The sequence below is a fragment of the Strongylocentrotus purpuratus genome, unplaced genomic scaffold, assembly GCF_000002235.5.
Source record: "Strongylocentrotus purpuratus isolate Spur 01 unplaced genomic scaffold, Spur_5.0 spur5_scaffold_3, whole genome shotgun sequence".
Classification (NCBI taxonomy): Eukaryota; Metazoa; Echinodermata; class Echinoidea; order Camarodonta; family Strongylocentrotidae; genus Strongylocentrotus; species Strongylocentrotus purpuratus.
In genome coordinates this window covers 21,863,511-21,891,437 of record NW_022145609.1, presented here as the reverse complement: position 1 = coordinate 21,891,437, position 27,927 = coordinate 21,863,511, and the positions used below count along the sequence as shown (strand labels likewise).

Below are 27,927 nucleotides of genomic sequence, written 5' to 3'. Positions count from 1 at the left end.
AACAAATTATTATTATTTATTTATGTATATAATCCTCTTTCAGTCTTCCAAGTGAAGATGACATTGTGCCAAGCTCCAACCCAGACTCTCCCCCTTTGGACTCTCAGATCAAAAAGAGCATTCAGTCAGAGCTCCAACATACAGACCGTTGTCGGCCTCCTGGCAGCATTGAAGGCCATTGTGAGGAGGAGGAAGAAGGTAAACTTTAGGCCTGTCTTCATCAGCTTGAGTTTGCCAAATAGCACGCTATTTCTGATTCTAGAAATTAGCACGATCACGAAATAGCAGGCTATTTGGCAGGTGAAGACACCCGCTATTTGCTCGGGAAATTTTCCCAAGATATCTTAGGCTAGTTTGCAAAATAGCCCGCTATTTATCCGGTCTGTCTTCACCAGCCCGAAGACTCGCACTATGCGCGAACACTGAGCAAAATTTCTCGAGCTCAAGTTTCGAGCTGATGAAGACGCAATTTGTAACTTTGGGCTAATTTCCTGAATCAGAAATAGCAGACTATTTGACAAACTCAAGCTGATGAAGGCAGGCCTATTGACGATGATGGTACAGATAACTATACTTTAACTTCATTATGAACATGCATACAGACCAGGGTCCTGTTTCATCAAACTTCTAGTCAATAATAGATGCCAAACTTCTATAAAAACTTTGCTCTCAGCCAATCAAACGCAAAGATTCCAGTAACTTATAGGGCCCAGAATGTTGTTGCCTGGATGTAAGTATACAAGTGTTACAAATATCCTTGGGTACTGAACCTTTAAACTGACATTTGATTGAGATTTTAAAGATAGATGTTGTATTTGTTAACCATACTCGACTATAATGAACAGTTGTATGCCTCATAAGTTGTCAAATGGTGGAAAGTTAACCACTGAGATTATGTTTTACTGCAAGAATTAAAATTGCTCTATATCGTCACTGCAGATTTAGGCTTTCAGCTTATTCTATCAACTTTTATTAGAATCCCATTTCAATTGGTATTGATAGATACCCGTGAACAAAAGCGGCAAAGTGAAACCTATTTTATATCAGTAAGGCTTGAATATAACTTGCATTTGTTTCATCAGGAAGGGAATATGCAAGGTTTATGCTGGAGAACCTGTTTGATGTCGCATCAGGAGCAAGGCGACACCAGACTTGCAAGGAAATGTGCAAACAACTGGTCCCCAAGACTATCAAAGATCCATTTGCAAGCCTTCCTCCTGAGCAGAGGATTGAAGAACTGCAATTAGGGTATGGGAACTGTTTCTTTTCATGCAATCAACTATGTAGGAAAGGATTAAACATACCTTATGCTGATTTTTCTAACATTCAAGAGACGACAACAAACTAAAAGAGGAAAAGAGTCGAGTGAATGGAAACTGATTCAACATGCATACTAATTTGTTTTGATGACTAACATGATAAAGTAAAACAGAGAAAGCTAATTATAAAATTCATTTATGTGTGTACCAGATGGATGCATTATATTTTGTCATCAAAACAATGTTTGTGGACTATGCATTATTATACAAATAATTCATGTTTATGCATGCATTAGTAAATATGCACTCACACAAATTAAATCATAATCGAATTAGGAACAAGACTTGGATCTCATATTGATTTGTGAAAGACATCAAAACTTTTCTCACAATTTGTTTCCTTTGAATGATCCACAGGGCTGTCAAACAGGAAGGCGTCATTACTGAGCCTCATACAGAGCTCAACAAAGATTTAAAACTGTTCCCTGATGTATGGAAAGACCAAGCAAAATGCAAGGAAAAAGTAAGCATTTTAAAAGCCGATGATATTCAATCCATTGCCAAATGAATGACCCATAACATGTGACAATGTGTCCTTTAAAGCAAGATTGTGCACACTAGTTCTATTTGGACAGCCCATTGAAATTAAAGTAATATATTATTTATTTTGATAAATATTAGACAGCACATCTTTAAAGGGGAGCAAATGAGGATCAGAGACTTTATTAACAGTGAATGCTACAGTTTATAGTATAACAAAATTTTAAAAAATAGAGAAAACACTTGATTAAACAATTTCTGACAACTGATTTGCCACATTGTATTGTCAGTGCTAACATAACACACAACGATTATAGTTGTTACAAATGAGCAATACCTTGTACATGGTTTGATTCAATACACCCAGGAGCTTTTGTTACCAGAGTTAGTCTCATCAGCATACACCAATCAGTGCCCTCATCCAAACGTATGTGAGGTCATGCCGGACCACTGTCTAAGGCTGGAACAAGACAGCTATACTGACCCATTCAATTGGTCTGAAAGGGGTAAGTAAACAAAGACCATAACAAAATAGCCGTGGATCCACAGTTACTAGCAAGTAGTTTTTTTAAAGGAGGGGGGGGGGGGGATGTCTGAATTTAACTGTTAACAGTCTGTATGTATGAGCCATGTGTACACAATTTGAAATTTGAGGTAATGCTTTTAACTAGTATAGATTGATATTGCACAAGAGACAGTTAAATAATCTTGAAGCCTACACTATCTCGTGATACAGTGTGAAACATGGAGATTATTTTTGTGGCATACATGTATAAACAGTTATTGCAACTTTTGTTGGTTATACAACCAAGTTCTATAATATTTTGTGGACTCATATATCTTGTACTTTTATGCCTAAATGTATCTGAGAAGCTGGTGAACACTATTATACCGTGCGTAGGCTTAATTTGTTGACTAATGCAGCAACATTACATTATTTACGTTTTTGTTGGAAATATATTCACTTATGATGTGAGGTACTGAATTTTTGTATTTGTAATGCCACTTGTGTACATTCACTATATCATGCCTGGAAATTTGCAACAGAAAGAAAAACAGGTATTTTCTACTCTTTACTCTTTAGAGTTTCTTGAGTCAGTGTCTTCTCATGCAATTGGCTTGCATCAAGAACAACTTCCACGTATAGGCCAAGTCGATGGTGATCCTGTCAAGTTGAATCATGAAGGTATTTGTAGCTTTTATTTGAATCCTGTGGTTGAGAAGAAAAAAAAAAGGCAAACGATAGCATTCTTCCCAAAGAGAAAGGTTGCTTTCATAGTATGATTATAATACACCAACTGATCTCAGGTGAGCTATCTCTGCAATTAGTTATTGACAAATTGTACATTCTTGTATAAGCATAAGTTAAATAGTTTAGACTTAAGATGCTTTATAAAAAATTACCTAGTGATGAACTAATGCATTCACCGGTCGACACCATCATGTTGCATTTCAAGATAAATATTCAGTATGGGTAACTATGTAACTTTGTAAAAGAGGTACCTATAAAATTGAAAACTTGAATAATACATTTTGTGAACAACATCTTTTTTGCTTTGAGAAGGAGCTTGATATATATGTATGTTTTATTATTATTTTACTTTGCTAATCAAGTCACATAAATACATCAATAAAAAATAAACAATTGAGACAAAATCAATAGAAAACATATATAAATATTGCAAAAGCAGGTGCATCCGGTCAAGCTGCCTTGGTATGAAAAAAGTTAACCTAACTACTATGATCTACAGACCTTCCTCCCTACAATAAATGTGTAGCGGTGCCTAAAGTGCCACCTCATATATTTGTGTATTTTCATGCTTGTTTAGGCCTTGGTCCATTGGATCATAAAGAAAAGTTTGGTGACCTTGAACAAGGATCTTTAGAGCCTCCAAGGACACCCATTGATGTCTCAAAGTCAGCCAAAGATCCAGGACTGGACCATGTCAAGGTTCCCATGACTCCCATATCATGTTTGTATGTACCCTTCTTGTCAGATCATTTTAGTAGTGTGTAAGGTATTTTAATTTTTTTTATTTATTTATATGTTTTATTTAAACGGTAACTCTCTCAGTATTTTTAATACTGTTTTTCTGAGAGGCCATGTACACACAAAAAAAGATTACAAATACAGGAAATAACAAACAAAGTTAAAGGACATATACATGATGACATATATATATATATCAGAGTTATTTGTTTATAGTTATTATATAACCCTATAATATACACACAAAAATATGACAAAGTAATATTTGTCCAGCTGATATATATAGGTATAGCATTTTACCGCAAGTTAAAACAACTTGCTACATGATATATTCTAGGCAAAGGAGTCTGTATGGTACCAAATCTTCACTTTTTAAATACTTACACAAATATTGAATTATCTCTTCTTTAACTAAATTCATATTTCAAGTTCAAGTTGTAGTTAGAAATTGAAATATTTTCTATTTTACAAAGTATTGATGCAAACAAAAATTGTGTCATATTGGGCTACTCCAAGTCTTGATTGAATCTATTTAAATGTTCTAAATTGTACTTGACTTACTTTCATACGAATTGAAGACGGGAAATTTTTTTAAATTCAAACCTATGAGCGGATTTCTTTGAAGATTGTGTATATCTTTTAGTATTATAGCAACAAAAAAAAAGAAAAAAAAAAGGACAGTACATCTTCCTTTTAGACAATTTCCATTCAAGAGAAGTACATGCAAATTGTTTGGTTGAATTATGTGCACATTTGTACCCAGGTTTTTTCAGTCAGATTATTAGATGAATCTAATTTGTGTTTTTTGCCCAGTGATGCTGAGATAGTTACTCCAAAGACCAAAGAGAAGACAGAGAACAGAATGTGGAAAACAGAGCAATGTCTGCATGAGGCAGTAGCCCTTAGCCTGAAAGGTGAAATCAGGGTTAAATATTAGAAGTTTTTGGGATGTTAGGAAGGTCGACATTTGGATGCATATCTGATTATCATATGAATTCTGAAGATAAACGGCCATTTACAGGGTGTTCAGTATTTAGAAGCGTACAATATTGGGTCAAGTGACCGTACTGTCAAAGTAAAAAAAAAGTAAATAAATATATACCGGTAGATATTTATCCTTTTGGAAAATTCCATCATCATTTTAATACTTGTGGTCATCATCATTATTGGATTATTTCTAGTTCTATAATGTTCCAACAATGCTTGAAAAATTGAATAGGAATGATATTTTCTAGCCAATTTGAGAATAAACAAAGATAAGTAACATGTTTTATCATTGCTGGTTTCCATGTGTTTTTATGATTTCCTCAGTTCCTGAAATAAAAAATAATGAGAAGCCTGACCCTGTCCCGTCCTCACCCAAGTCTCAGCTTGGCTTAACCAAAGAGCATGGCAACAGTGATGTAGATCTACTGGTGCCATGGCAACCGGTCAACATGACACGGCTTATGAAGAACAAGAAGTTCACCAGGTCCGTTGAGGATATAGAGGGTGCAGGAAAGATCAAGATGCTGGACTGTGCAGTGGGCAGCAACCTAGAGCATGTGACAAAGGAAGAGATATCAATAGGTGTGTATCGAATGAAATGCGGAGCAAGCTGACAGATTTTTGGCTATTCTTGACTTCAAGGTTGCCTGTGTAAAATATTGTGAAGAAATATTATAGGGGCTGCAGCATGGGAAATACTGGTTGGCGCCACCTTAAAGGGGGGTGTAGCATGTCAAATACTGGTCAACGCCATCTACGACTTGTTTTGGACGACTGCATGTAAACGAATAAACTTGATTAACTGGGTCTCCTCATGCTTTTGTTTCGCGTATACGTAGGCCTACTGCTGCCTCGTCGTCCATAGTCGTATTATACCCGATTTTCCCCGAGTGGTCCTCAGGAAAGAAGCATAGTCTCTTCATGCTACAGCCCCTTTAATACGTTCACATCTTCCTAAGATTAATCAATATATGCATATTTTTTTTTTTTGCAGAGATTTGGAAGTCTCGATTCTTTAAATTTGTGAAAGTAAATAAAGCCTAAAAGAAAATACAGTAGAAATTGCATAACCATATTTCATGCGATTTCAATTGACCGTATACAGATTTAAAGAAAAATGTGTTTACTTCTTCCTTAGGTGTAACTTACCAAGTGCTTTTATCTTTTTTTTTCTTCTCTCAAATATGGCTTTTGCCTTGTTTCTCTCTCAAGAAAATTTTAGTATATATTTATATTATTTTCACTTCCTGTTGACAAATGCTGAGAATAAAAACATGTTCATATCTTCATTAGATTGGTGTTAACTTTAAAAAAAAAAAAAAAAAAAATGTTTCCATTTATCTCTGTCTTTAAAATTAAATCAGAAGACGATGAATGTAATACCCTGATGTAGCAGTTAACAATAAAGACAAATATGTTATAGAACCCTATAACGTTTGCAACTATGTTAACTTGCCTTTGTACTAACCTGACTAAAAACTTCAACTTATTTTCTTCCTGCTTCATTTGAACAATTTTTGCCTCACATATTCTGGAATAAGCTTCTCAAGAGAGATAACCATTCTGCAAAGATTGTTTTTACTGACCTCTTTTACTGAACGTAAAACTATTTAAAGACTAGATGTCCACATCTTCATAAGATTGCATTGTGAATCACATTTTCAGTTTCAAGATTCAAATTTTCTGAAATTCCACCAGAGTAAATAAAGGTTAAAAATTAATAACATAATCATGTTCTTCAAATTATATCTAATACTTAAATGAGAATTCTGAGAAAAGAACATTCACACTTTCATGAGACAATGATCTTTATTTTGCCTTGTCTAATTGCAATAGGCGGTGATGAATGTGACAAACTATTGGAGCCATTGGGAATGGATGCGGAGAGGACATTGCAGGAACCTACATCACATGATTCTGAAGAGCACAGTTCTACACCTTCAGAGACATCCATGACTCAAACTGAGGTAAAGAAGAAACATCATCTACATGGAGCTCCTAATTTTATGGGAAATTTCATGTAATATTGGCCGATTCTGATCATTCAGACCCTTTGATGCATGTTACACAGTATTATCTTTTTGGAGGCAATTTCAGCCAAATCTATAAACATGGCAGGGGTTATTTGAAAAATAAATTTCTTCATTTCATCTGTTAACTAAATTCTCAATACAAATGTTTTCTCAAAATATTACCTTTGTAAAAAAAAACAGAAAGAAGAATACCACATACGAGCTGCCCTGCAGACAGCTTATTGTACTTCTTGTTAAAATCAAAGATCTTTAAATACTGATTAAAAATAATTTACCATTATATGTGCATCATAAGAACAGAGTGTAACTTGATAATCTGTGAACAGGCATCATCTGTTGTAACCTTTGAAGGCTTCCATAGATAGAGCATGAATGGGCCCTTTTCAGGGCCAACTAATCCTGTTGAAAGAATATGTAATGTAACATAAATTCCGCTCAAACTCCTTACGTTTATAGGAGCCCCTACATGAAGGCAGTAAGGAAAAGACAGCAGATGCTGCTCCAAAAAGACATTCTCCTGTAGGGGATCCTCTGATGGACTTCCTGAAGCTCAGGTGCAAGGAAACTCTGATCAGAAAGGAGAGAGATGTTCCTATTCAGCAACCTCCACTACCACCCCCTCTCCTCTCGGAAGCGAACAAGAAGAATGCAGGAGAGCTTCCTCCTACGATAGAGGAGAATGGTTAGTTTAAAGCCCCACTGCACTACTTGTAGCTACTTGCTCCCAATGCCTAAGCGGTGCCCTTTGGTCTCCCATGATCATCTTGTTCTTATGTTAATTGAGAGCTGAGTTGATGAGATAACCACTTGTCAGTGACCAAGCTGGGTGGTCTAATCCCTCTTGGCCAAACTAGTACAACCGGGCTTTAATTAAATGTTTTTGTGTTTCTCCCATTCGGGGAAGGTGCTTTATATTGTGATCGATACATAGAAAAGATTAATTGATGAGGAGGAGGAGGAGGAGGAGAAACGGGAGAAGGAATACCATGGAAATGTGTAGGTGGAGAAGGAGGAGAAAAGAGAAGGTAGAGGAAGAGGAGGAGAAGGAGGAGGAGGAGGAGGAGGAATAGCAGGAGAAAGTGAAGGGGGAGAAGGAGGAGAAAGAGAAGGGAAGGAATTAATTTTGGTGATAAATTGTCATGATAATGATGGGGATAATAGTGATGATGATAATACAGATTAACAGACTATCACTGATTCAGAATGAATTAAACAAAATCTATAAATTTCTATTTCACAGATTTCAGAAGTATGCATTGCTTCATCCCTAGCTTTTTTTTCTGTGCTCTTAAAATGCCTTTTCTTCATCTGTTCTTTTCTTTCTGCTCAAGATACACTTAGGCCTTCAAAACCTATCACAATTAAGAAAGAGATGGTCTGTAAGGATGACTTTGATGAATCTAAGCTGACGCCAACCAAGTCCGGGAATAAGAAATCAAAGAGCAGGGTAGTTGAAGTTACCCTTACAGGTGAGTTTAGAATATATTGTGTAAATGATATTTCAATGCGTGCTTGAAAATTGCTTCTCCTTAGCAGAGGAATAGAGAAAGGTACATAAAGGTTAAAGGAAGGCCCTCACAGTCAGACAAAAGAAAAAGCATGATTTCATCTACCTAAATGTACCTGAACATGTATAACATTCTTTTGCCTACATGGCAAATATCACTTCCAATTCAATGTATTATACTTCATTTGTGAAGAACAGATAAAAAAGGGCCCTAGTAACGAGTTACAATAACTGTTCTTATTATGGCTACTGAATTTGTTGCATTAGATTGGCTGAGAGCAAATTTGTAATTGAATCTTAGCATTTGATATTGATTACAAGTTTTAACAAAAGGCGCCCAAGACTGATGATGATAATACCTGCATAGTCAGAGCAAGTAGTTGGAGTATCAAGTAATAAAGAGGTTCTTATATGTGTTTACATAATTAATCTCTAATGTGCCACGTGTGAGTTTGATATCAACATATATGTTCTGTATTGCTTTCCACAAGCACTAATCCAAGTTCTACATTCTCCCCCGAACTAGGGTGTCGAAGTGGTAAATAATTGAAAATCTTAAATTCAACATCAATTTGACTTTATTTTCATCATTTTCAGCTCCTTTTCTTGAGATGGTCAAGGTGATAGAAGAAGCCCTTGCACCGGTCGTCAGTCATCTTCATTCCATCAGTGCCCTGTCACCATCCTACACACTCGACACCCTCACAACAGATGTCACTCGATTCCTCCTCCTTCAGCATGAGAAGCAAAGTGGCACCTCTACAGGTAATAAAGGTCGTATTTCAAATGTAAAAAATAACAATGTAGGAGTCCCTCAAGGTACAAAATTGGGGCCTATATTATTTTTAATTATGGTTAACGATGCGTGTCATGATTGTTTACTCCCTTTTTATAAGTATGTGGATGATTTAACTATAGTAGAAAGCCGGACTTATAATAATAATATAATAATAATAATAGAAAATTATTAGAAAATTGGTCTTTACTCAATAATATGAAACTTAACCCAAGTAAATGCATTGCTATGACAGTCTCTTTTATGAAAAATCAAACTCACCAACTGTTGTATATTGATGAGACACTTTTAAATGAAGAAAATATAATCAAAGTTCTTGGAGTTTATATTCAATGTGATTTAAAATGGAATACTCAAGTAAAGGAAATGTTAAAGAAGTGCAATAGAAAGTTATATATGTTACGTACCTTGAAACGTTTTAATTTACCTATTATTGATCTCGTTATTGTTTATACTGGATACATAAGACCAATTTTAGAGTATTGTGCACCACTTTTTCATTCCAACCTAACACGTATACAAACAGATAATATTGAACGAATACAAAAACGGGCATGTAGAATTATTTTGGGACTTAATTATGAAACATATAATCATGCTCTAGAACTGTGCAATTTGTTAACGTTGGAAGAACGTAGGAATAAACTTTGTTTTGATTTCGCCACTAAATTAGAAAAGCATGATTTGTGTTCGTTATGGCTACCAAGTCAAAGAATTGTTAAATTTAATTTACGAAATGTACAGAAATATTCTCAATTTATTTGTAAAACTAGTCGCTTTAATAACAGCTCTATTCCCTATTTTGTTCGTATCTTAAACGATTATTATTCAAAAAAGTAAGCTTCATATATTTGTGTATATGTTTATGTTTAATGATGTTGCCTATTATGTGTATAAATGTGTCCAGTATTTTTATCCTTTTATATGTCATTAATTTTATTTTATGTCAATATGTATAATGCTCAGTGTATTTTAAATATCATGATGTTTTTACCTTGTACAAATGATCTGCAATTCAGCTTCGGCTGCCAGAACATCATACGAATAAACCCTTATTGAATTGAATTGAATTGAATACCTGTAGATTACCCGATTTAAATCGGTTTCCCGATTTATTTTTTTTCTTCCCGATTTATTTTTTATTTTTTTTTTCACCCGATTTTTTTTTTCTCCCCCAGATTATTATTATTTTTTTCTTCTTCTGATTTTTCCTTTATTTTCCCAATTTTTCCCCAATTTTCTTCCTTAAAAGCGGGGGAATGTTGTAAGAAACCATTTTTTTTCCCCAGAATTTTTTATTTTTAGTGCTCACTATCACCCCTGGTATTCCCCAATTAAAAATAAAATTAGGGTGTACTGAAATATTTGGTATTTCAATGCAAATCATGCAGGGCTCTACAATACTTTACAAAGTGGGGCAATGATTGAAGTAACAATTGTCCAAAGCAGCATCCCTTCTTTTTCTGTTAAACTTTTCAAGTTAAAACGTTAAGGATGTTGTTAATGGTAGTGGTCCAAGGTTCCATGTTTTCAAAGCAGCCACAGTAAAACATTTATTGGTAAATGAGAGTCTGGATTTGGGAATAATGTGTTTACTTCTTGTCAGTCGGTAAGCTTGTCAGTTATAAGCTGGTTTACATATTTAGAGGGTGTCGTTAAGATATTCAGGTGCCATATTTAGAATTTTGAAGACATACTGTATACAATCAGACTGTAAAAAATGTAATGTATTGTTGTAGACGTAACCTGGTGGATTATCAGCATTCAGCAAATACTATAGTTAGTCATTTTAATGTCTACTGTATTTCATGAATGTGTTCTTCACTTTGTTTTATCAGTGAAAGAAGATACAGAGAGACACAAGTATATCGTTCTGCTTCACAGCTATGCAACTGCAATAGACCTGATGATAAACTGTGATGCTGTGTCAGCTATCATGCACCTTGCACTTACTAATGAGAGATACAAGGATATTCTTAAAGGTACATCACTCAAATAATCATATGGACTCAGAAAATAAATTGGTTTGATAATGAATATTTGGTTAGAACACTGTTTATAAATTTTTTTTGAGTCACATTCATTGCCTTAATTGATCAATTGATCAAGAGACTTATTCAAAGCGACTGTTTAGTTCCTGTTATACCCTCTTTCTTGTGCTACATTTATCAAAAGACCTTCATTTTGTTGCTATATATTCCCTTACTCAAAGCATACAAAAGAGGAGGCACGATAGCTCAGTTGGTAGAGCAGTGGTCTTGTAATCCGGCGACCTGGGTTTGAAACCAATTCGATGCACTAGTGCCCTTTGGTAAGGCAATAATCCTCATTACCAGGTCCCTCGGAGAGGAACTAAATCTGTTGGTCCTTTGATTGCTTACTAACAAGCATTTATGCTTTCTTAGCAGTCAGGTAAAATAATCACTACTACTACAATTATAAATATTTGGGTTGCTAGAGTCAGGCAATCAAATCTTCATCTTTTATTCATTTACTAGCCCGACAATCCAATCTAGTTGCCCATGAACTAGGGCAAGGGCTACTTACATTGAGACCATGTCTTGAAAAAAAGTGATTGCATGTGATGAAATTGAAGAGAGACAATGTGCCATCTTGTATTGCAAAGATATGAATTAATCACATTTTATTGCACACATCCTACGTTCTAAGCTATATACTTTGGATAATGCACAGAAGAATGGTTTCTTTATTGTCTTGATTGACAAAATATTGTCAAAGATATGATTTCTTTATCCATATAAATCTTATAAGGATTTGTTATTACTAAGGTCAGTTTAAAGGATCAATGCAAATATGAATTGTATGATATTGATGTATTCCAGGATGCCTAGATTCTGTGAGAAACGTGCTATTCAAGAAGCAATGCCTACTTCCCAAGCACACCTTGCATCCTAAGCTACAGGAAATGGCCAGACTGACCGCAGAATGGTTCCAGAAGAAACTCAAGAAAGAAGGAAGAGACCATGACCCAAAGGTATATTATTAAGCTTATCTGCACTAGTTTGGCCATGAGGGATTAGACCTCCCCGCATGGTCACTGACAGGTGGTTATCTCATCAAATCAGCTCTTAATTAGCATAAGAAAAAGGGGATCATGGGGGACCAATGGATACCGCTTAGGCATTGTTTGCTATATAGAGGGTGCAAGACGCCACAAGTAGTGCAGTCCCCCTTTATATAATAATATTATTGGATATCTTCATAGCGCACATATCAACCATGCAAGGTGACGAGCCGCTCCAATATTACCCCCGCTCTGCTGGGCTACCCATTCCAATGCTCACAGCATTCAAGAAATCCCTTTGTACCATTTCCCATTTCACACCTGGGTGGATCGAGAGTGGCAAATGTAGATTAATGTCTTGCCAAAGGACATAAGTGCCGTGTCAGCACTTGATCCGCAGACCATGTGAACCACAGTCCAAAGATTAAATTTAGTTTACCTAATCCAAAGTCAACTTTTCTGTAAAGAGTGTTTTTTTTAAATATTTCTATAAAATGTTGATGTTCTCTGTAAAATCTCTATCTTTATGTAGTTAACAAAGATACATCTTGAACTAGGGTATTTAGGAAGTGAGTTTATTTATTCAACATCTTGACGTTCCGTTTTGAGCACTTACATTCCGTGCATGTGTGTGTGTACTCCCTGCTGTAGCTGGCAGTATATACCTGCGGGATATTACATCCCTCCTTTTCTTTAGATTTGTTTCATAATCATAAAACAATAAACTTGTTACACATACATGTATTTTTCTTGACACTTTCAAGAGTAACAAAAATGAAAATATCAATATAAAGGTTTAGTTTGTTTGTATCTTTCTTTCAAATACAAAATTTCACTATAATTGTTTTTCTTCAAAGAAGTACATGCATGATCAGTGTACAGAACTATGTATATCAGGTTGAAAAATGTTTTTTCCAGGTACATGTATTTGGTACATATATCTTCACAAATTGAGTATTACCGTGGTTACAAACAGATCAATTAATAAGAGATCATACCGTTTCAAAATGACTGACTGTATTTCAAACATAGAAAGCATATTTCTTCCTCCTTTTCTTTAGCTTAAATGAACATAATGTATCAAATACACAAACACTGTTTTGGTACATGTATTGTATGGAACACTAAACTCTCAAAATGACAGGAATTCTTTCCCTCAAAATGAATGAACATGAATAAACACATCTTCTTGCATGTGTGATTAATAACAACAGAATAATGAAACATAAATGCAATATCCCTTAGGATATGAACAAAAGCATCTTAGCATTTCACAAAACAACTTTAAACATTGGTTACAAAAGTTCTTCTTCAATGGTTTTAGTATTCAGTTTAGGTTTTGTAGTCCTTCAGATAGGCTGGTGGCCTTCTGGTGCGGTTTGGGACCACAGTTTCTGAGTTTTTGTCACTTTGTTCTGACTTGTCCGTCTGTTGAGTATAAGCTGTGACTGTGAAGGCGATCGCTTAAAGAAGGATACATTGCGTGTGACGCACCATGATGTTGATTGACATTTAGCAGTGATCATGTTACCCTTCCTCTTGATAATCACTAGAGGGGTAGGATTATACGGGGGTGTGAATTTATCACCTCGTGCATCATTACGCACTATCACTTTGTCACCTACTTTGAAGTCGCATTTCACTGTGTGCAGTCGCTTGTCAGCGTAGGATTTTTGCTTTGCTTTCGCTACATGATCATTCGCTATCGCTTTCGAGTGACTGGCAGCAATTTCATCGTTGACCATTGATGATGTGTTGTCATGAGCAACATCTACTTCTGGGAGGCGCGTAACCGGTTCTCGATTAAACATCAATCGAAATGGGCTTACTCGCGTTGAAGAGTGTGGTGTGGCACGATATTGTCGTAGGTATATGTACAGCTGTTGTTTCCAATTCTTTCCTTCGAGGTGTGCAGCGCGCACGGCTGTGATGAGTGGTTTGTTAAATGCTTCTGCTTGAGCATTAGCTCTAGGCCAGTGAGGAGTGATTCGACGATGCTGAAATCCGCAGTGAGACGCGTAATCGGCGAATGAACTCGAATTGAATGGGCTTCCATTATCGCTCTTGAGGGCTTTCGGAAATCCAAATACAGACAACACTTTATCAAGAACGGGTATCACAGCTCTAGCGGACACTGAACCTACAACCTCTACAACTGGGTATCTCGAAAACTCATCAATGAGTACCATCAAATACTCTCCTGTTGGTAACGGACCACAGAAATCGATGCTTAAATTCTGCCAAGGACCGGGTGGCATTTGTGACATCTTGAGGGGCTCCAGAGGCGTACGGATATCGCGTACGGTTTGGCATACAGGGCAATCTTTCACAAGTGATTCCACTTTACTATCAAGCGATTCAAACCAAACCTTTGAGCGGAGCAATGCTTTCGTACGCACAATACCTGGGTGACTCTCGTGTGCGATATCGATGATACGCTTATGAAGGGCTTCTGGTATCACAATACGCTTATCCCTCAGCACAATATCATCTTCAGTGACTGCAATTTCATTGCGAACATTCCACATAGCGCGATGAGAGCCTTTGAGATTCTCCCATTTTCCACTGCGATAGGCTTCGATCGTAGCTTGTAATGCAGAATCGCGGGCTGTTTCTGATCGTATGTCGTCGAGACTGGCGGTTTTTGGAGCTGCATGATGAGCCACAAAGTTGATGTAGGCTTCGACATCTGGCATTGGTGTACTAGCGCTATCACTACAGGGATGCCGTGAAATGTAGTCAGCTGGGTTTGTCTTTCCAGGGGCGTGGATTACATCCATGTCGTAGTGCTGGAGTTTCAACATCCAGTTTGCAATGCGTGCTGATGGTACAATCTTTGGCTTTCCAAAGATAGGGATCAGAGGCTTGTGGTCGGTGACCACCGTGAAGTTCCGACCAAAAAGATATGTGTGAAGACGATGAACACCCCAAGCAATACCAAGAGCTTCTCTCTCTATCTGCTGTATCTTTGTTCTGTTGGTGTAAGGGAACGACTAGCATATATGATTGTACTTCCCTCTTGGGTCAACATGGCTCCCAGTCCCACTGGGCTGGCGTCGACATACAGAATTGTACGCTTGGCTGTGTCAAAGTATGATGATACTGCACTTTTTGATATGGAATCCTTCAACGCTTTCAACGCTGCTTCATGCTCTTAATTCCATTCAAATTTCACTCCTTTTGTCATGAGGCTACGGAGAGGTGCAGTGATTGTCGCGAGATTGGGAATAAAACGCGAGCTATAACTGGCCATGCCAAGAAGACTTCTCACTTCCTGGGCATTTTGCGGACGTGCAGCCTGGTGGATAGCGTCAACCTTATCAGGATCAGGTGACGCTCCTTCTGCTGAGAATACAAGGCCAAAGAAAGAAATCGTTGTCTTGTTGAATTGGCATTTCTGCGTGTTCAGGGTCAGTCCTTGCTCTTGCAGACGTTGAAAGAGTGTATTCAGCCTCTCATTGTGTGACGCTTCATCAGGTGCATGTACAAGAATATCATCAGACACATTGAGGACTCCTGGTATGCCTTCTAATGTCTGACGAATGGCGTTCTGAAAAACTTCACTCGCAGAGGATATGCCGAAATTCAGCCTCTTGTAGCGCTTCAGTCCAACATGCGTTGCAAACGTGGTTATGTATCTGCTCTCAGGTTCAAGCTCGAGCTGATGGTATCCAGATTTCAGATCCAACTTAGAAAATACCTTGGACCCGTTCAACTCAGTGATGATTTCATCCATTGTAGGTGTAGGATGACGCTCTCTGATGACAGCCTTATTAGCCGCCCTCATGTCCACACAAATCCGAACATTCTGTGGATCATTTGGCTTGGGAACGGCTACAGTCGGCGAAACCCATGGAGTCGGCCCAGTAGCATCCTCGATTATGTCGGCGTCCTGTAGCTCAGCAAGCTGTTTCTCAATCTGTTTTCGCAGATGAAATGGTGTACTGCGAAACCGTTGTGCGACTGGAGGAACTGAGGTGTCAATATGGAGTTTCACCTTCTTGTCTTTCAGCTTCCCAACCCCCGACCATAGGTTTGGGTATGCAGATGTATAGTCATTTTCTGCATTGACAGCATTGGCGGTGTCGTTGATGATGATCAAATTGAGATCTTCAGCAGTGCTACGCCCAAGAAGACATCCATATGAGCCCTTCACCACATATATTTCTGCAGCAGTGGTTTTTCTCTGTGACTCGAGGCTACCGGTAAACACACCTAGGACACTCAAGGGTGTTTTCGAACCATACGGGAAGAGGCGGATAGAAGATTTCTTAAGGCTCACGTTCAGTTTCTTGTAGGTAGGCTCATCGATGATGTTTCGCGAACATCCCGAGTCGATAATCATAGAACAGCGTATGCCATCGATGGTTATACCTACATGTGTTGGCGGCTTGGTGTTTGACACTGCGAACATATACTCATGGATCGTGTCAACAGGGTTCTGCGAGGTGTCTGCACTTGGGAGTGATGTGGCATTATCATCGCTGACAGACTTGACTGGTTTGCCATTGCGGCAAACTGATGCAAAGTGGTTCATTTTATTACAGGTGTTGCAGCGTTTGCCCTTTGCAGGGCAGTCTCCAGTGTGAGGATAGCCATAGCCACAATTTCCACACTGTGATGATTTCTGGTTGGGACGTGCACGCCCTTTCTGTTGTGAAGAAACGCGATGGAATTGTGTAACCTTGTCTGCTTCGACTCCATCCGCCCGCTCATGTGATAACTCAAGTGATCGAGCTAGCTCTATAAGTGTGTCGAGAGATGTCTGTTTCTCAAGGGCGCGTCTACGTAACTGTCCTGACCGACAGCCGGTGATAATCTGAGTGACTAATTCACGTTCCACCTCTGTGAATTAACTGACACTTTTCCGCTTCCTTCCGTAATCTGGTGCAGAATTGTGCAACGTTTTCATCAGCTTCTTGGGTGAGTCTACGAAACAAAATCGTCTCGTAAATGATGTTCTTCTTCGGCACGAAGTGGGCTTTAAGAGCATCACATGCCCTTTCATAATCATTGTCAGTCCCTGTATCAGGTAGGGTGTCGAACACATTCTGGAGCTGTTCACCTCCATAGTGCAACAGAAGGGCCCGTTTTCGTTTTGGTCCGATGATATTGAACCCAACCATGGCTCCTTCAAATCTTTTTATATACTGTTCCCATCTCTGACTCAAAGATGCACTGTCCCCGTGAGGGTCAAACGGTGGTAGAATGGGCATAGACATATTGGGCTATTCACTGGATCACATGAATGTCAATACGTGGGGCACAAAAGTTACTCGGTACACACTCAGTCACCATCACACGTACGTGTACGTACCGTCTGTGGAAAAAAAGTCAAAAGTTCACTTTTTTGTCGAACAGTAGAGCACAAAGTGGATCCCGTCTCGTCGCCATTGTAAAATCTCTATCTTTATGTAGTTAACAAAGATACATCTTGAACTAGGGTATTTAGGAAGTGAGTTTATTTATTCAACATCTTGACGTTCCGTTTCGAGCACTTACATTCCGTGCATGTGTGTGTGTACTCCCTGCTGTAGCTGGCAGTATATACCTGCGGGATATTACATTCTCCCAGAGGCATTTTGTTTTGGAACCTGTTTATATGGATTTGATGTCCAGAGCAGACAGAAAATGTAATGCAGAATAAAGCAAACTACAGTATTAGGTGACTGGCAGACACTGCTCTATCGATACAAATGCATTTATTTTCTTATCCTAAGATTGAAGTTCTAGTATACTTTTTTGAATTCATGTAATGCTTTTGTATATTAACCATGCCATAGCGTTGATTAGAGCTCCAATTGTTATTCCTAGATATTTGTTGTTCAGCTAATACCTGTACCAAAGAAGTCTAGATTTTGAACTGATTGGAATGGTATTTATCTGTTAGGAGACTTGAATAATCCCATACTTTATACAAAAAAGGATGCAACATTTATCTTCCTTGATCACAATATATTGGCCATTACCATCACAGCCTTGTTTTCTAGTGCAGTGTTTTGTCTCCTTAGGTTCTTGTTATCATCAGAAGAGAGTATACAAAGCTTGCTGAGAATGTCACATCTGTATTGTTATCAGTTAAAGGTAAGGGGAACATCATCCATGCATATTTAGAATGTATTTAGTATTAAAGTTTTCAATGATGACTTTGCCAAATGTGATTTCAAACCCACACTCTATATTTTACCCACTGAAAACTCATCTTGAATACTGTGAACATGATCCATTGCCTACAAGTATGCTGCTTTGCTCAACTGACACCCAAACCACCTTGCTGTCAGTGAAGATTTGGACAAAAAAATGACCCAATGATCATGATTGTAAATGACTCACATATGCACATGTACACCAATTATGAAATTTCATTTAATCCTGTACACAACCCCAGTTATCCAATGTTTATATACATGTCTGTTCCAGGTCTTTCTGCCAGCACTCTTTCTTCAACACCCCAAACCACCTACATGGCAGTCATGGAAGCTCTAGACAAACACAACTGCTTGGTCATCTCACCTGCCCAGATCGACGAGAGCTTTCCATGGGCTCACTTCTCGCTGGTCATCGAGTATGAAGCCTCCCCCAAGAGCCCCTGGAAAGAGCTTTGCCTGCGCCAGAAGATCAGACACATTGAGCTGCGATGTGTTGGTCATGCTAGTTCTGGAGCCACCCTGGGACATCTTAGTACCACAGGTTGTACTACCTGCTTTAGTAACCACCTGTCTACAAAGACCACTTTTGTGTTTCCCTTGGGTGGTCGCTATAGACAGGTTTGACTGTATTTGTTTGTTGTGTGGCGTATCTTGAGATTAGTTAAACCCTGCCTCCTACATCTCTCGTTTTAAGATTAATCCCAAGGAAAATCCCAAGACCCCTTACCCACTCCCTCAAGAAATGACACAATTACTTCCAACATGACCGCACCACTAGGACAGTTTCTTTTCAGGGCAATCAATTTCCATCTGGCCATTAATCACCAAAGAGACTGTCATATGAAGGGTGTCTTGTTCATCTGCTTAATGTGGTAAAGAGTTATTATTGATTGAGAAATTATCAATCTGTCATACTCAATAAAATAGGTTCATATCCACTGAAGATAGAGGCTGTACTTTGTTTATCTAGAGGTAAAGAAACAAACTAATTAACTGATGAAATCTCTTTTGTTTTCGACATTGGCATCAAACAGTTTGCTCCCATCATCTCATGGAAGATTTTTGGAGAGATTTTGAGAGACGAGATTGAACGCACTATTCATTAAAGCCCCACTGCATTACTTATAGCTATTTGCACCCTCTATATAGCAAACAATGCCTAATCGGTGCCTAATGGTCCCCCATGATCCTCTTCTTATGTTAATTGAGAGCTGATTTAATGAGATAACCACATGTCAGTGACTTTGCAGGGAGGTCTAATCCCCCCTGGCCAAACTAGTGCAGAGGGGCTTTAAAGAAACAAATACAAATCATTTTAAACTTTGCAGCCACTAGGATACTCACTAACAAATACCCTGTTTTATATCTTCTTATATTCCATGGACTAGATGGTGTAAACGAGATGAAAGCTGATGAAAAGCCAAAGCAGATTCCACTCAAGCTGATTGGATCTGAAAGTGTCATCAACTCATCTAAGCTACTACACATGCTAGAGACAAGGTAAGATAGACCATTCTTGATGAGAGTATACAGTCTGCTTGAAATTCGGACGGATAGTGAATATTCTCTATGGGAGGTTCGTGAATTTTACATAAGATTCAGAGAATCAGCTGTTGTCAAGGCTATATAGTAGCCTTTGCACAAATAATTGAGATTGGTTTGTTCATCCATGTTGGAATTTATATCAGAAAAGCTTCCATTTAAACTAAAAGTATAATTAATATGTGACTAATAAATGATGATAAATAAAAATAATAAATTTACATAGCGCAGCTTTTATACAAAATATATTCAGCTGCGCTGGTTCAGAGCTCCTTTTTGTTTTTTACTAAATTCTACAAAATAGAATCTCTCACTTGAACAAATATGTTTTTAATTTGGATTTGAAGACATTGAGAGATGGATCGAGTGCTTCGTATTTCTATTGACAAGTTATTCTATAGTTTGGGGACAGCAATAGCAAAAGCGCGGTCCCCGAGAGTTACTTGAATAATTCTTTCGATGTAAATAGTGCTTAGCTGATCTATGCTGGATCTATTCCCGCAGGTATAACATACTGATCGTCGAACGCACAACTGCCTCAACCTGTAACTCTCCCCTGCCGCGAACCGCCTATGCCGATCTTATTCTAGATGAGAGGAGAGGCATCATCATCGTAGAATTGGAAAGCTTTCTGGGAGAGGGCGCTGTAGAGCCACTCGTTCATCGCATCACAATGCTCTCACAGCAGTTCTGCAAGCTGTGGGTGATTCTGGAGGGGAATGGTCAAAGTAACAGGTGTGTGTATACTGCCACGCATATCTATGTTGTTATGATTTATTAAAATGTTTTGGATTTTTGTGATCATTCCCAATTCAGAAAAAGTTTTCTGAGAATGTAATCATCACATGCACATGCATTTTAACCGGGTGACTCTGGGTATTGGATCCAATATCCAGAGTCACCCGGTAGCTAATGCATTATTTTGTGTACAAATTTCGTTATTCCATTGTGTTTTAAATTCTCCCTTCTAAATTAAGTCTTTCTCTACTGCTACAGCTTTTTCATCTACAATACTTATTTTACCAGGAACCTATAATATACAAGCACTGCTTTTTTTATAGGTTCCTCACATTCTACTTAATCTATTATATGAATCAAGAATCATTGAGGCGTGCTCATATATACTAGATGTATTGTATAATTTTTATTTGATATGTATGTCTATATTTTTGGTAGAATGTGGAACAAATAAAACTTGAAACATTTAATCACCAACAATTAAAATTTAATTTCCTGTGAGATACATATAGGATGTACATTATGATTGACACACATGATTGAATCTTCAGTTCAAGCCAGTTTGGTAAAGTTTCCACTCGAAGAATACTAGCTTTGAATAAATTTAATTTGGTAGAATGTGGAACAAATAAAACTTGAAACATTTAATCACCAACAATTAAAATTTAATTTCCTGTGAGATACATATAGGATGTACATTATGATTGACACACATGATTGAATCTTCAGTTCAAGCCAGTTTGGTAAAGTTTCCACTCGAAGAATACTAGCTTTGAATAAATCATGTTGTACAAAGATATATTTTTTTAAAAACAAACAATAGAATAGGATGAGAGAGAGAGAAACAACAAAAGAATCAGAAATCGACAGGAAAACATATTATGTAGACATGAACTGCAATTCGCTGCCAATCAAAGGGCTTTTAGTACATTTACACGTATATATATTTTCATCTATACAATTTAATCTAATATAATAATTCTGCTTTAACATTATCTTTTTAATGAATGAAGTCGCATTCTCCTTTTTATTTATTACTAAAATACTGTATATGAATGTACATTTTATAACTTTATTTCATGTTTTTTTTGTATTTTACTTTAAATGTGACAATATCAGTCTCCAAATTTTTGCCATGTTCTCTTTTTACAATAAAAACAAAATTTAATTTGATTGAAAATCTTGTTTCTCATTTCCTAAATTGTTCTCTTCCTTTTTTATCTTCTTCTTCTTTTTGGGGGGGACAGATATGCTCTTGGCGGTCATGTGGTAGTAAATACTTGCAAGCTACAGGCAGCCCTATCACAGTTCGCAGCCAAGTCACATGACTTTGAAGTGAAGGTAACAAATACACTTTCCTAATTAAAGCAATGCTAAAATGTAGTAGTATTATACTATGTGTCGTTTTGATGAAGCCAGGGATGAAGAAGAGAGTCTTGAATACATGTTTGAGAGGGGGGAGAGAGACATATATAAAGGGAATATAAAAGGAAAGAGAGCGAGGGAGGGGTAGAGAGAGAGAGATGGAGAGAGAGAGAGAGAGATTGTGATGATGATGATGTTGATACAGTTGATTGAAAAAGTTTCTTTGATTAAAGGAAGACATAGCCATACCAACCAACAAACATTAAAGATATACAGTAGTACCCAATTAATCATTTTCTAACTCTTCTGTATATTCTGTTCCTAGTATCTTAGAAGGCATCAGCAAAAGTGTGACACCATAATGACTGGCTCACCAGGCCCAGACTTTCTCTTAATTTGACAAACTCACTGTAGCAAGGTCAATATACCCACATTTGTCCACTGAATTGATATTTGACTGTGCCCTAGCTATGCAATTTTTCTTTACAGGTGATGTATTCTAATGACAGTATCTGCACAGCCGCTACCATCAACGGGATATGTGACATTTCTAGGAAGGCCTCTGAAGCAGTATGGCACAATGATGACTGGCTCACTAGACCTTGGCTGACCGAGAGACTGAGCAAGGTTGGTGACACGATTCATATTTGTCAGCTTTCGTTCATATCAAAATAATTCTCTTGAGCTTGAATTGAAGACCATCATGTGGAAAGTAAAATTCTCAATCTGTTGAAATATTGTCATTGTTAATAAGAGGTTTTTACTCATGCAATCATCTTCTACTATTGATCAGCTGCAGGAAGATAATTGATTTGTTTATAGGGGATAGTAATGGAAGTGTTTTTTACCTGTTATTATTATGAGTCATAATGCTCTAGTCTATTTTAGAAGCTTGCTAGTATCTTTGCTGATTTATAACTTGATATACTGTGTGGAACCAGGAAGGGTTAACCTGTGAACTGGCGTTACCTCCCCAAAATGTCTCCATATTTGTAAATCAGTGGATATTCTTTCAGTTACAAAATTTGTTGCCAATGTTTTAAAAATACTAAACTTTCTTTCAGCATGAGAAATGCTTGACGGGATTTCCATGTGTGAACTCCTTCAGTGCTCAAGTCATGCTCACAGCTGCTCCTCTACCAGTGCTGCTCTCAGCTCCGCTCACATATCTCTCAAAGCTCTGTCCATGGATTCCAACACGAATCATCGCGGTAAGATGCTAACTAACAAAGACTGTCTGACAAATGCAGTGGCACTTTCAATAGCAGTACATGGTATTTTAACAATTCTGTTTAGGAGATGATGTACTTTCCACAGAATTTGCCTTTTTTGTGGGGTGACAGAATCACTACATTATATTTTACTACCATATCTTTTGCTAAATCGTCAAAATAATGATCATGTCTTTATAATCAAAATGCTGGGATTATGATGAATGTTTATGCAACAATCATATATTCTTTGAATGTTTTAGTGCACGCATGATATTTGTACTGAACTGTACTAATAAATTGAACTTCATGCTAACCTCACTTAGAATTGCAATTCATTCCTATGGTACCTTTTGTTGCTTGCTTCTAAAAATATGTTTATTTCAAGATGTAAAGAAACCTTCATTCTAGAACAAAAGTCTATGAGCCATGAAAAAAAGGTTTTGTCATGAAGAGAGTATAACCTTGTGTCTCCCTGTTTCCATCCCTGCCCATAGCGTTTCCACAAGCTTGTTCATGATGAGAGTCCTTTGTGCGATCGTCCTTCTAAAGTCCACCTGACACAGAAGAGAGAAGAGTCAAGGCCTAACCAAGCCGAGTCCATCTCGCGGAACAGATCTGTGATTGATGAAGGAAGCAGGAAGGCCATTGCAGATGAAGGAGCAACAAGAGCTCAGGAAGATGTATATGATACGGGATCCTCCGACTTGTACCCTCAACAGCGTGGGAGAAGAAACAAGTGGAGCATGCTGCAGAGTGAACGTGAGAACATAGACCAAGATGAACAGAGGCAGCTGCGTCAGGATCTTCCTGTTACGATCAAATCTGAACCGGTGGATGATTACCCTGTCTATGACCTTGACGGCGAAGAGTTATATCCTCTAGAACGTTGCATTCCTGATGACCTGAAGACACCACTGGAACTGCTTGCATCAGGTGACTCTATCAGGAAGAACCAGCCTGGCTTATCAAGGTATCATTCAGAGGAGTTTGATGCAGATGATGCAATGGCTACCAATGTGGATCACCATCCTACAAGAGATCTCTTACTCCACTTTGACAAGAATAGATCAGGTCGAAGGGACCTTTCCGACCTCCTGTCGTATTCATCCACAGGCAAGTCTGGTAGCGCCCCATTGCCGGCAAGAGACTGGACCATGGAGGAAGCAATGCAACCAAGGCAGCATTCCAGCATTAGGGCTAGTGCCAGACAGGCCTACTCAGGCATAGATGCTCTTCTTCCAAGTCAGCTTCAAGATCTTCGGCGTCAGGAGTGGGATGTAGAGCAGCGTTTGACCAACAAAGAAATGAAAAGTGATTATTCTAAGAAGGAACAAATTCGTCTCTCTGGTCAGTCAGCAAGTGTACCAGCACAAAAAAGTAAGTTCTCTACATGTTGAAGCTCATAATAGACCTAGACATTTTCTCTCTTCGATACGTCGGGGAAATGCATTCAAGCCTCCATACAAATTATTTGATGAACATTGATATTCTTAATCAACTTACTTTATTTTTGTTTTGTTAATCTTTCAATTCCTACAATAGCTTTTCTTATCATATAAATCTATTTTTAAGCTCTTCACAGTTGGCTGTGATTGAAGCCATACTTAAGCTTTATAGTCTTCCATTGCATTTCATTCTTAAGACCCCAATGAGTGAGTTCTTAATGCTTCATTTTCAGCACAATTCTTTGATTTTGCAGTACTCACCAATCATCTCTTTATTCATGGTTCTCTTGTTTGAATCTTAAAATCCAGCAAACACAAGAACACATGGAATCGATCAAATTCCTTGTACACAAAGGGGAGCTCCAAGGAAATACATAGGTATAGCACAACCCTGTCCCCGGGCTGGTGCCGGTAATCCATTGCAGATGACCATTCCCAAGGGTTCTTTAAGCAACAAGACTTCAAGGCGTGGTGAGTTTGGTACCCTTGCAACATCAGGTCTACCGGCGAGAAGAGGAACAGCTTCAAGTCAGAACCAGAATCAGGTATGAATATAGTCAAGTAACAAAGGCACACAAATATATGAAGAATGATAAATATTTGTTTTCTGAAAGAGGATCTGTGTTCTCAATGTGTATAATTTAATGAAAATTTGTGTAGTGTGTCATTCATTTTTTAGTAATCCATCTGCATTGTGCTTTTTGGATGGCTTTAATGTTCCTTTACTCATCTACCCTATTCTACTTCTTTAGTTCATTTCTTCTTGTTTTTGTTTTCCTATTCCAAAATGGTAAACTATATGCCACATGGAATGATTTACTTTATAAAATTATATTGCTTCATTTCATAGGGATACTTTCCAGGGCAGAGGCATCCCCAGGAATATCCCAGTCAACAAGAACAGCATCGTCGAAGACCACCTGATCACTACCTGGGTCAAGGACAAGAGGCCCTACACAGCAGGGATGACCACTGGGGTGGTGGAAGGGACGCAATGATGCTCTCAAGACCAGGGTGGCTGGAGGGAAAAGCTTCATCATACCAGCATCAAAGAAGCGATGCCTTCCTTGATACCGGTGAGTCTGATATCTACTACTGGCAGGTCAGGGAGGAGCTGTTGCATAGTTGAAGCCCTGTTTTTATTAAATGCAATTCTGTGCTAAAGATATAGAAGTCCGTCGCTGTGCAATTGACTAGGGAACTTGCAGCCACTTTGAATCGATCTTTAGGGTGGGGCCTTGCACGTTCATATAAAGAGTTGCGAATGATCTGAATCAGTTGCAACTCAACTTGAATTTAACATCAGTCACAACTCTATAAGAAATGCAAAGGTCCCGAGTTAGGGTAACAGTCATTTTGCTTTAGGTATCGGGGTCCAGACCAAGACTAGTCTTACGCAATGGAAGCCAGATTGTCATTTTCACATGTTTGACATCAAAATTGTAGCCTGGGATGTTTTGTGTCATGATTCCAATGGTATTTGATGCAAAAAGTTCATTCAATTCCTCAGGCAGACTGAGCTGCATGGGAGATATCTACACTGATGGCCCCACAAAGAGAAGAAGACTGACCTACGAGAGAGTGCCAGGATCTAAGGGAGGACAGACCAAGCTTGCTTTTAGGTAGACATGTGACAACACGTAATGGCTGTCAAGGTCACCTTAACATTTTGACCCTAAATAAGGTCGCTTCATTTTACTGGTGTTACAGCTAGGGAGGTTTGGATTTGATCTGTCTGCTAACCTCCTTCCTTTAGGGACAACATTTTTTAACCTTGCATGTACATTTACAAATTTTAGTGGCATTTACATCGACGAGGTCTTTTAAAAAGCCCATTCAAATTTTGAATTAGTATGTCAAACTGCTTTTGGAATTAACACTAACCAACAATTCATGAATTGATGTGTGACAATTGTTTAGTGTGTACAGTAGATAAGAGGAAGTGCAGCAATTGTAGCTGATTGCCCAGTGATGGGTTGTTGAAGTTTTATGAATAAATATGAAATAGATAGGAATCATTTAGCCGTCGCATTGCAAACATGTATGAAGTGACTGTCGGTTTCATATTGTTAACTTTAAAAATTGTTGCACTTTTTGCCAGTAAAGTCCCCCCCCCCCCCCAGCAAACGATAGGCTTTCTTCTTCTTTTTTCCTCCTCCTACTCTCCTTCTCCTCCTCTTCCATCTCCTTTTTCTTCTTCTTGATTATTGCATTCCGTCCATTATCTGCTGCACCTTCACATTTATACCACATAACAACACTCATTTCTTCATTTTGGTGTTATAATTCCATTTTTGAATTTCATAGGTGAATTGTTGATGCAGTATGGGTATATGATAGCAAAGCAGGGGGTTGAACCATAACCTGGAGGTTACAATTGATTTGAAAAATATAAATAGATCTGTTTCATATCCTATTTCTTCCATATGCAATCGTTATTTGAATGCACATTAAAATTGAAGATACAGATTGCTACAAAGCGTACACTTACAGTGGCTAAGTCAGGATTTAACATTTATGTAAGCATAATCTCAATGCATCATCTTGTATTCTTGTTTACTACAGGTAGTATTTCATCTCCCAACCCATAAATATCATTATAATTGGTGTCTGTATTGCAAGAAGTTGATAGAATGTACCAGTATTAAAATCCAGATTCATGAAACGATTATTGTATTATGTAAAGATAATCCGAACACATCATTTTGTATTCCTGTTTATTTCATCTCGCGTTCCAGTAAAATATCATTACAATTGGTGTCTGCATTGTAAGAAGTTGATAAAATCTGAAACCTAGACAGATTCATGAAATGATGATTTTTAAACTTTATCTGAATGATTTTCATATAAGTTAGCATTACTGTTGCTGCTTCAGCGTATTCTAGCATAGTGAATGCAAATTCTGTATATTTCTATTGATATTAAATGATGTATACTGGCATCGGAGAACTTCTAAATAAAATTGCTATGGGTGTGCTTGACTTAGTAGCGGAAATGCTGGATTACTTTTCATTTCTATGCATTATTTTATGTGCATTCTGTGTATTTATTATGATCAATACTTACACTGACATGTTTTCTATCTTCTCTTATCTCTCCTTTTTGGTCATCTTTTGTGATGCAATGACATGTTAGCCGGATCAATTGAAACATAAGCCCACAGCTGGCTAATAAACAAATTTTTTTCACATTATGTATCTAGGATTTAGCAAGCCAGGGCAAGTTTGCACTATTCAGACATCAGTGCATGCCTGCCGTGTTAAATAAGAACCCAAACAAGGGAAAGAAGAAAACATAATTGGTCAGCGGTGTGGTTTTATAGCTGCAGTTTCACAAT

General features: G+C 37.8%; 2 protein-coding genes across 2 annotated transcripts; both read left to right on the top strand.

Moving 5' to 3' along the window:
* Positions 1–57: 57 nt before the first annotated feature.
* LOC582176 lies at positions 58–24,542 on the top strand. Its single transcript, XM_030995808.1, has 23 exons — positions 58–198; positions 674–695; positions 1,083–1,248; positions 1,677–1,782; positions 2,167–2,305; positions 2,884–2,985; positions 3,629–3,776; positions 4,603–4,703; positions 5,101–5,358; positions 6,613–6,743; positions 7,266–7,491; positions 8,141–8,278; positions 8,914–9,081; positions 10,951–11,094; positions 11,956–12,107; positions 18,149–18,221; positions 18,558–18,827; positions 19,675–19,786; positions 20,333–20,563; positions 21,814–21,907; positions 22,421–22,558; positions 22,996–23,142; positions 23,640–24,542. Exons 1-23 carry the CDS (start codon positions 58–60, stop codon positions 24,540–24,542), a joined length of 4,110 nt encoding a protein of 1,369 aa, XP_030851668.1.
* Positions 24,543–24,724: 182 nt separating this feature from the next.
* LOC115918969 lies at positions 24,725–26,702 on the top strand. Its single transcript, XM_030995937.1, has 3 exons — positions 24,725–25,135; positions 25,441–25,666; positions 26,101–26,702. Exons 1-3 carry the CDS (start codon positions 25,016–25,018, stop codon positions 26,214–26,216), a joined length of 462 nt encoding a protein of 153 aa, XP_030851797.1. The 5' UTR covers positions 24,725–25,015; the 3' UTR covers positions 26,217–26,702.
* The last annotated feature ends 1,225 nt before the right edge of the window (positions 26,703–27,927 follow it).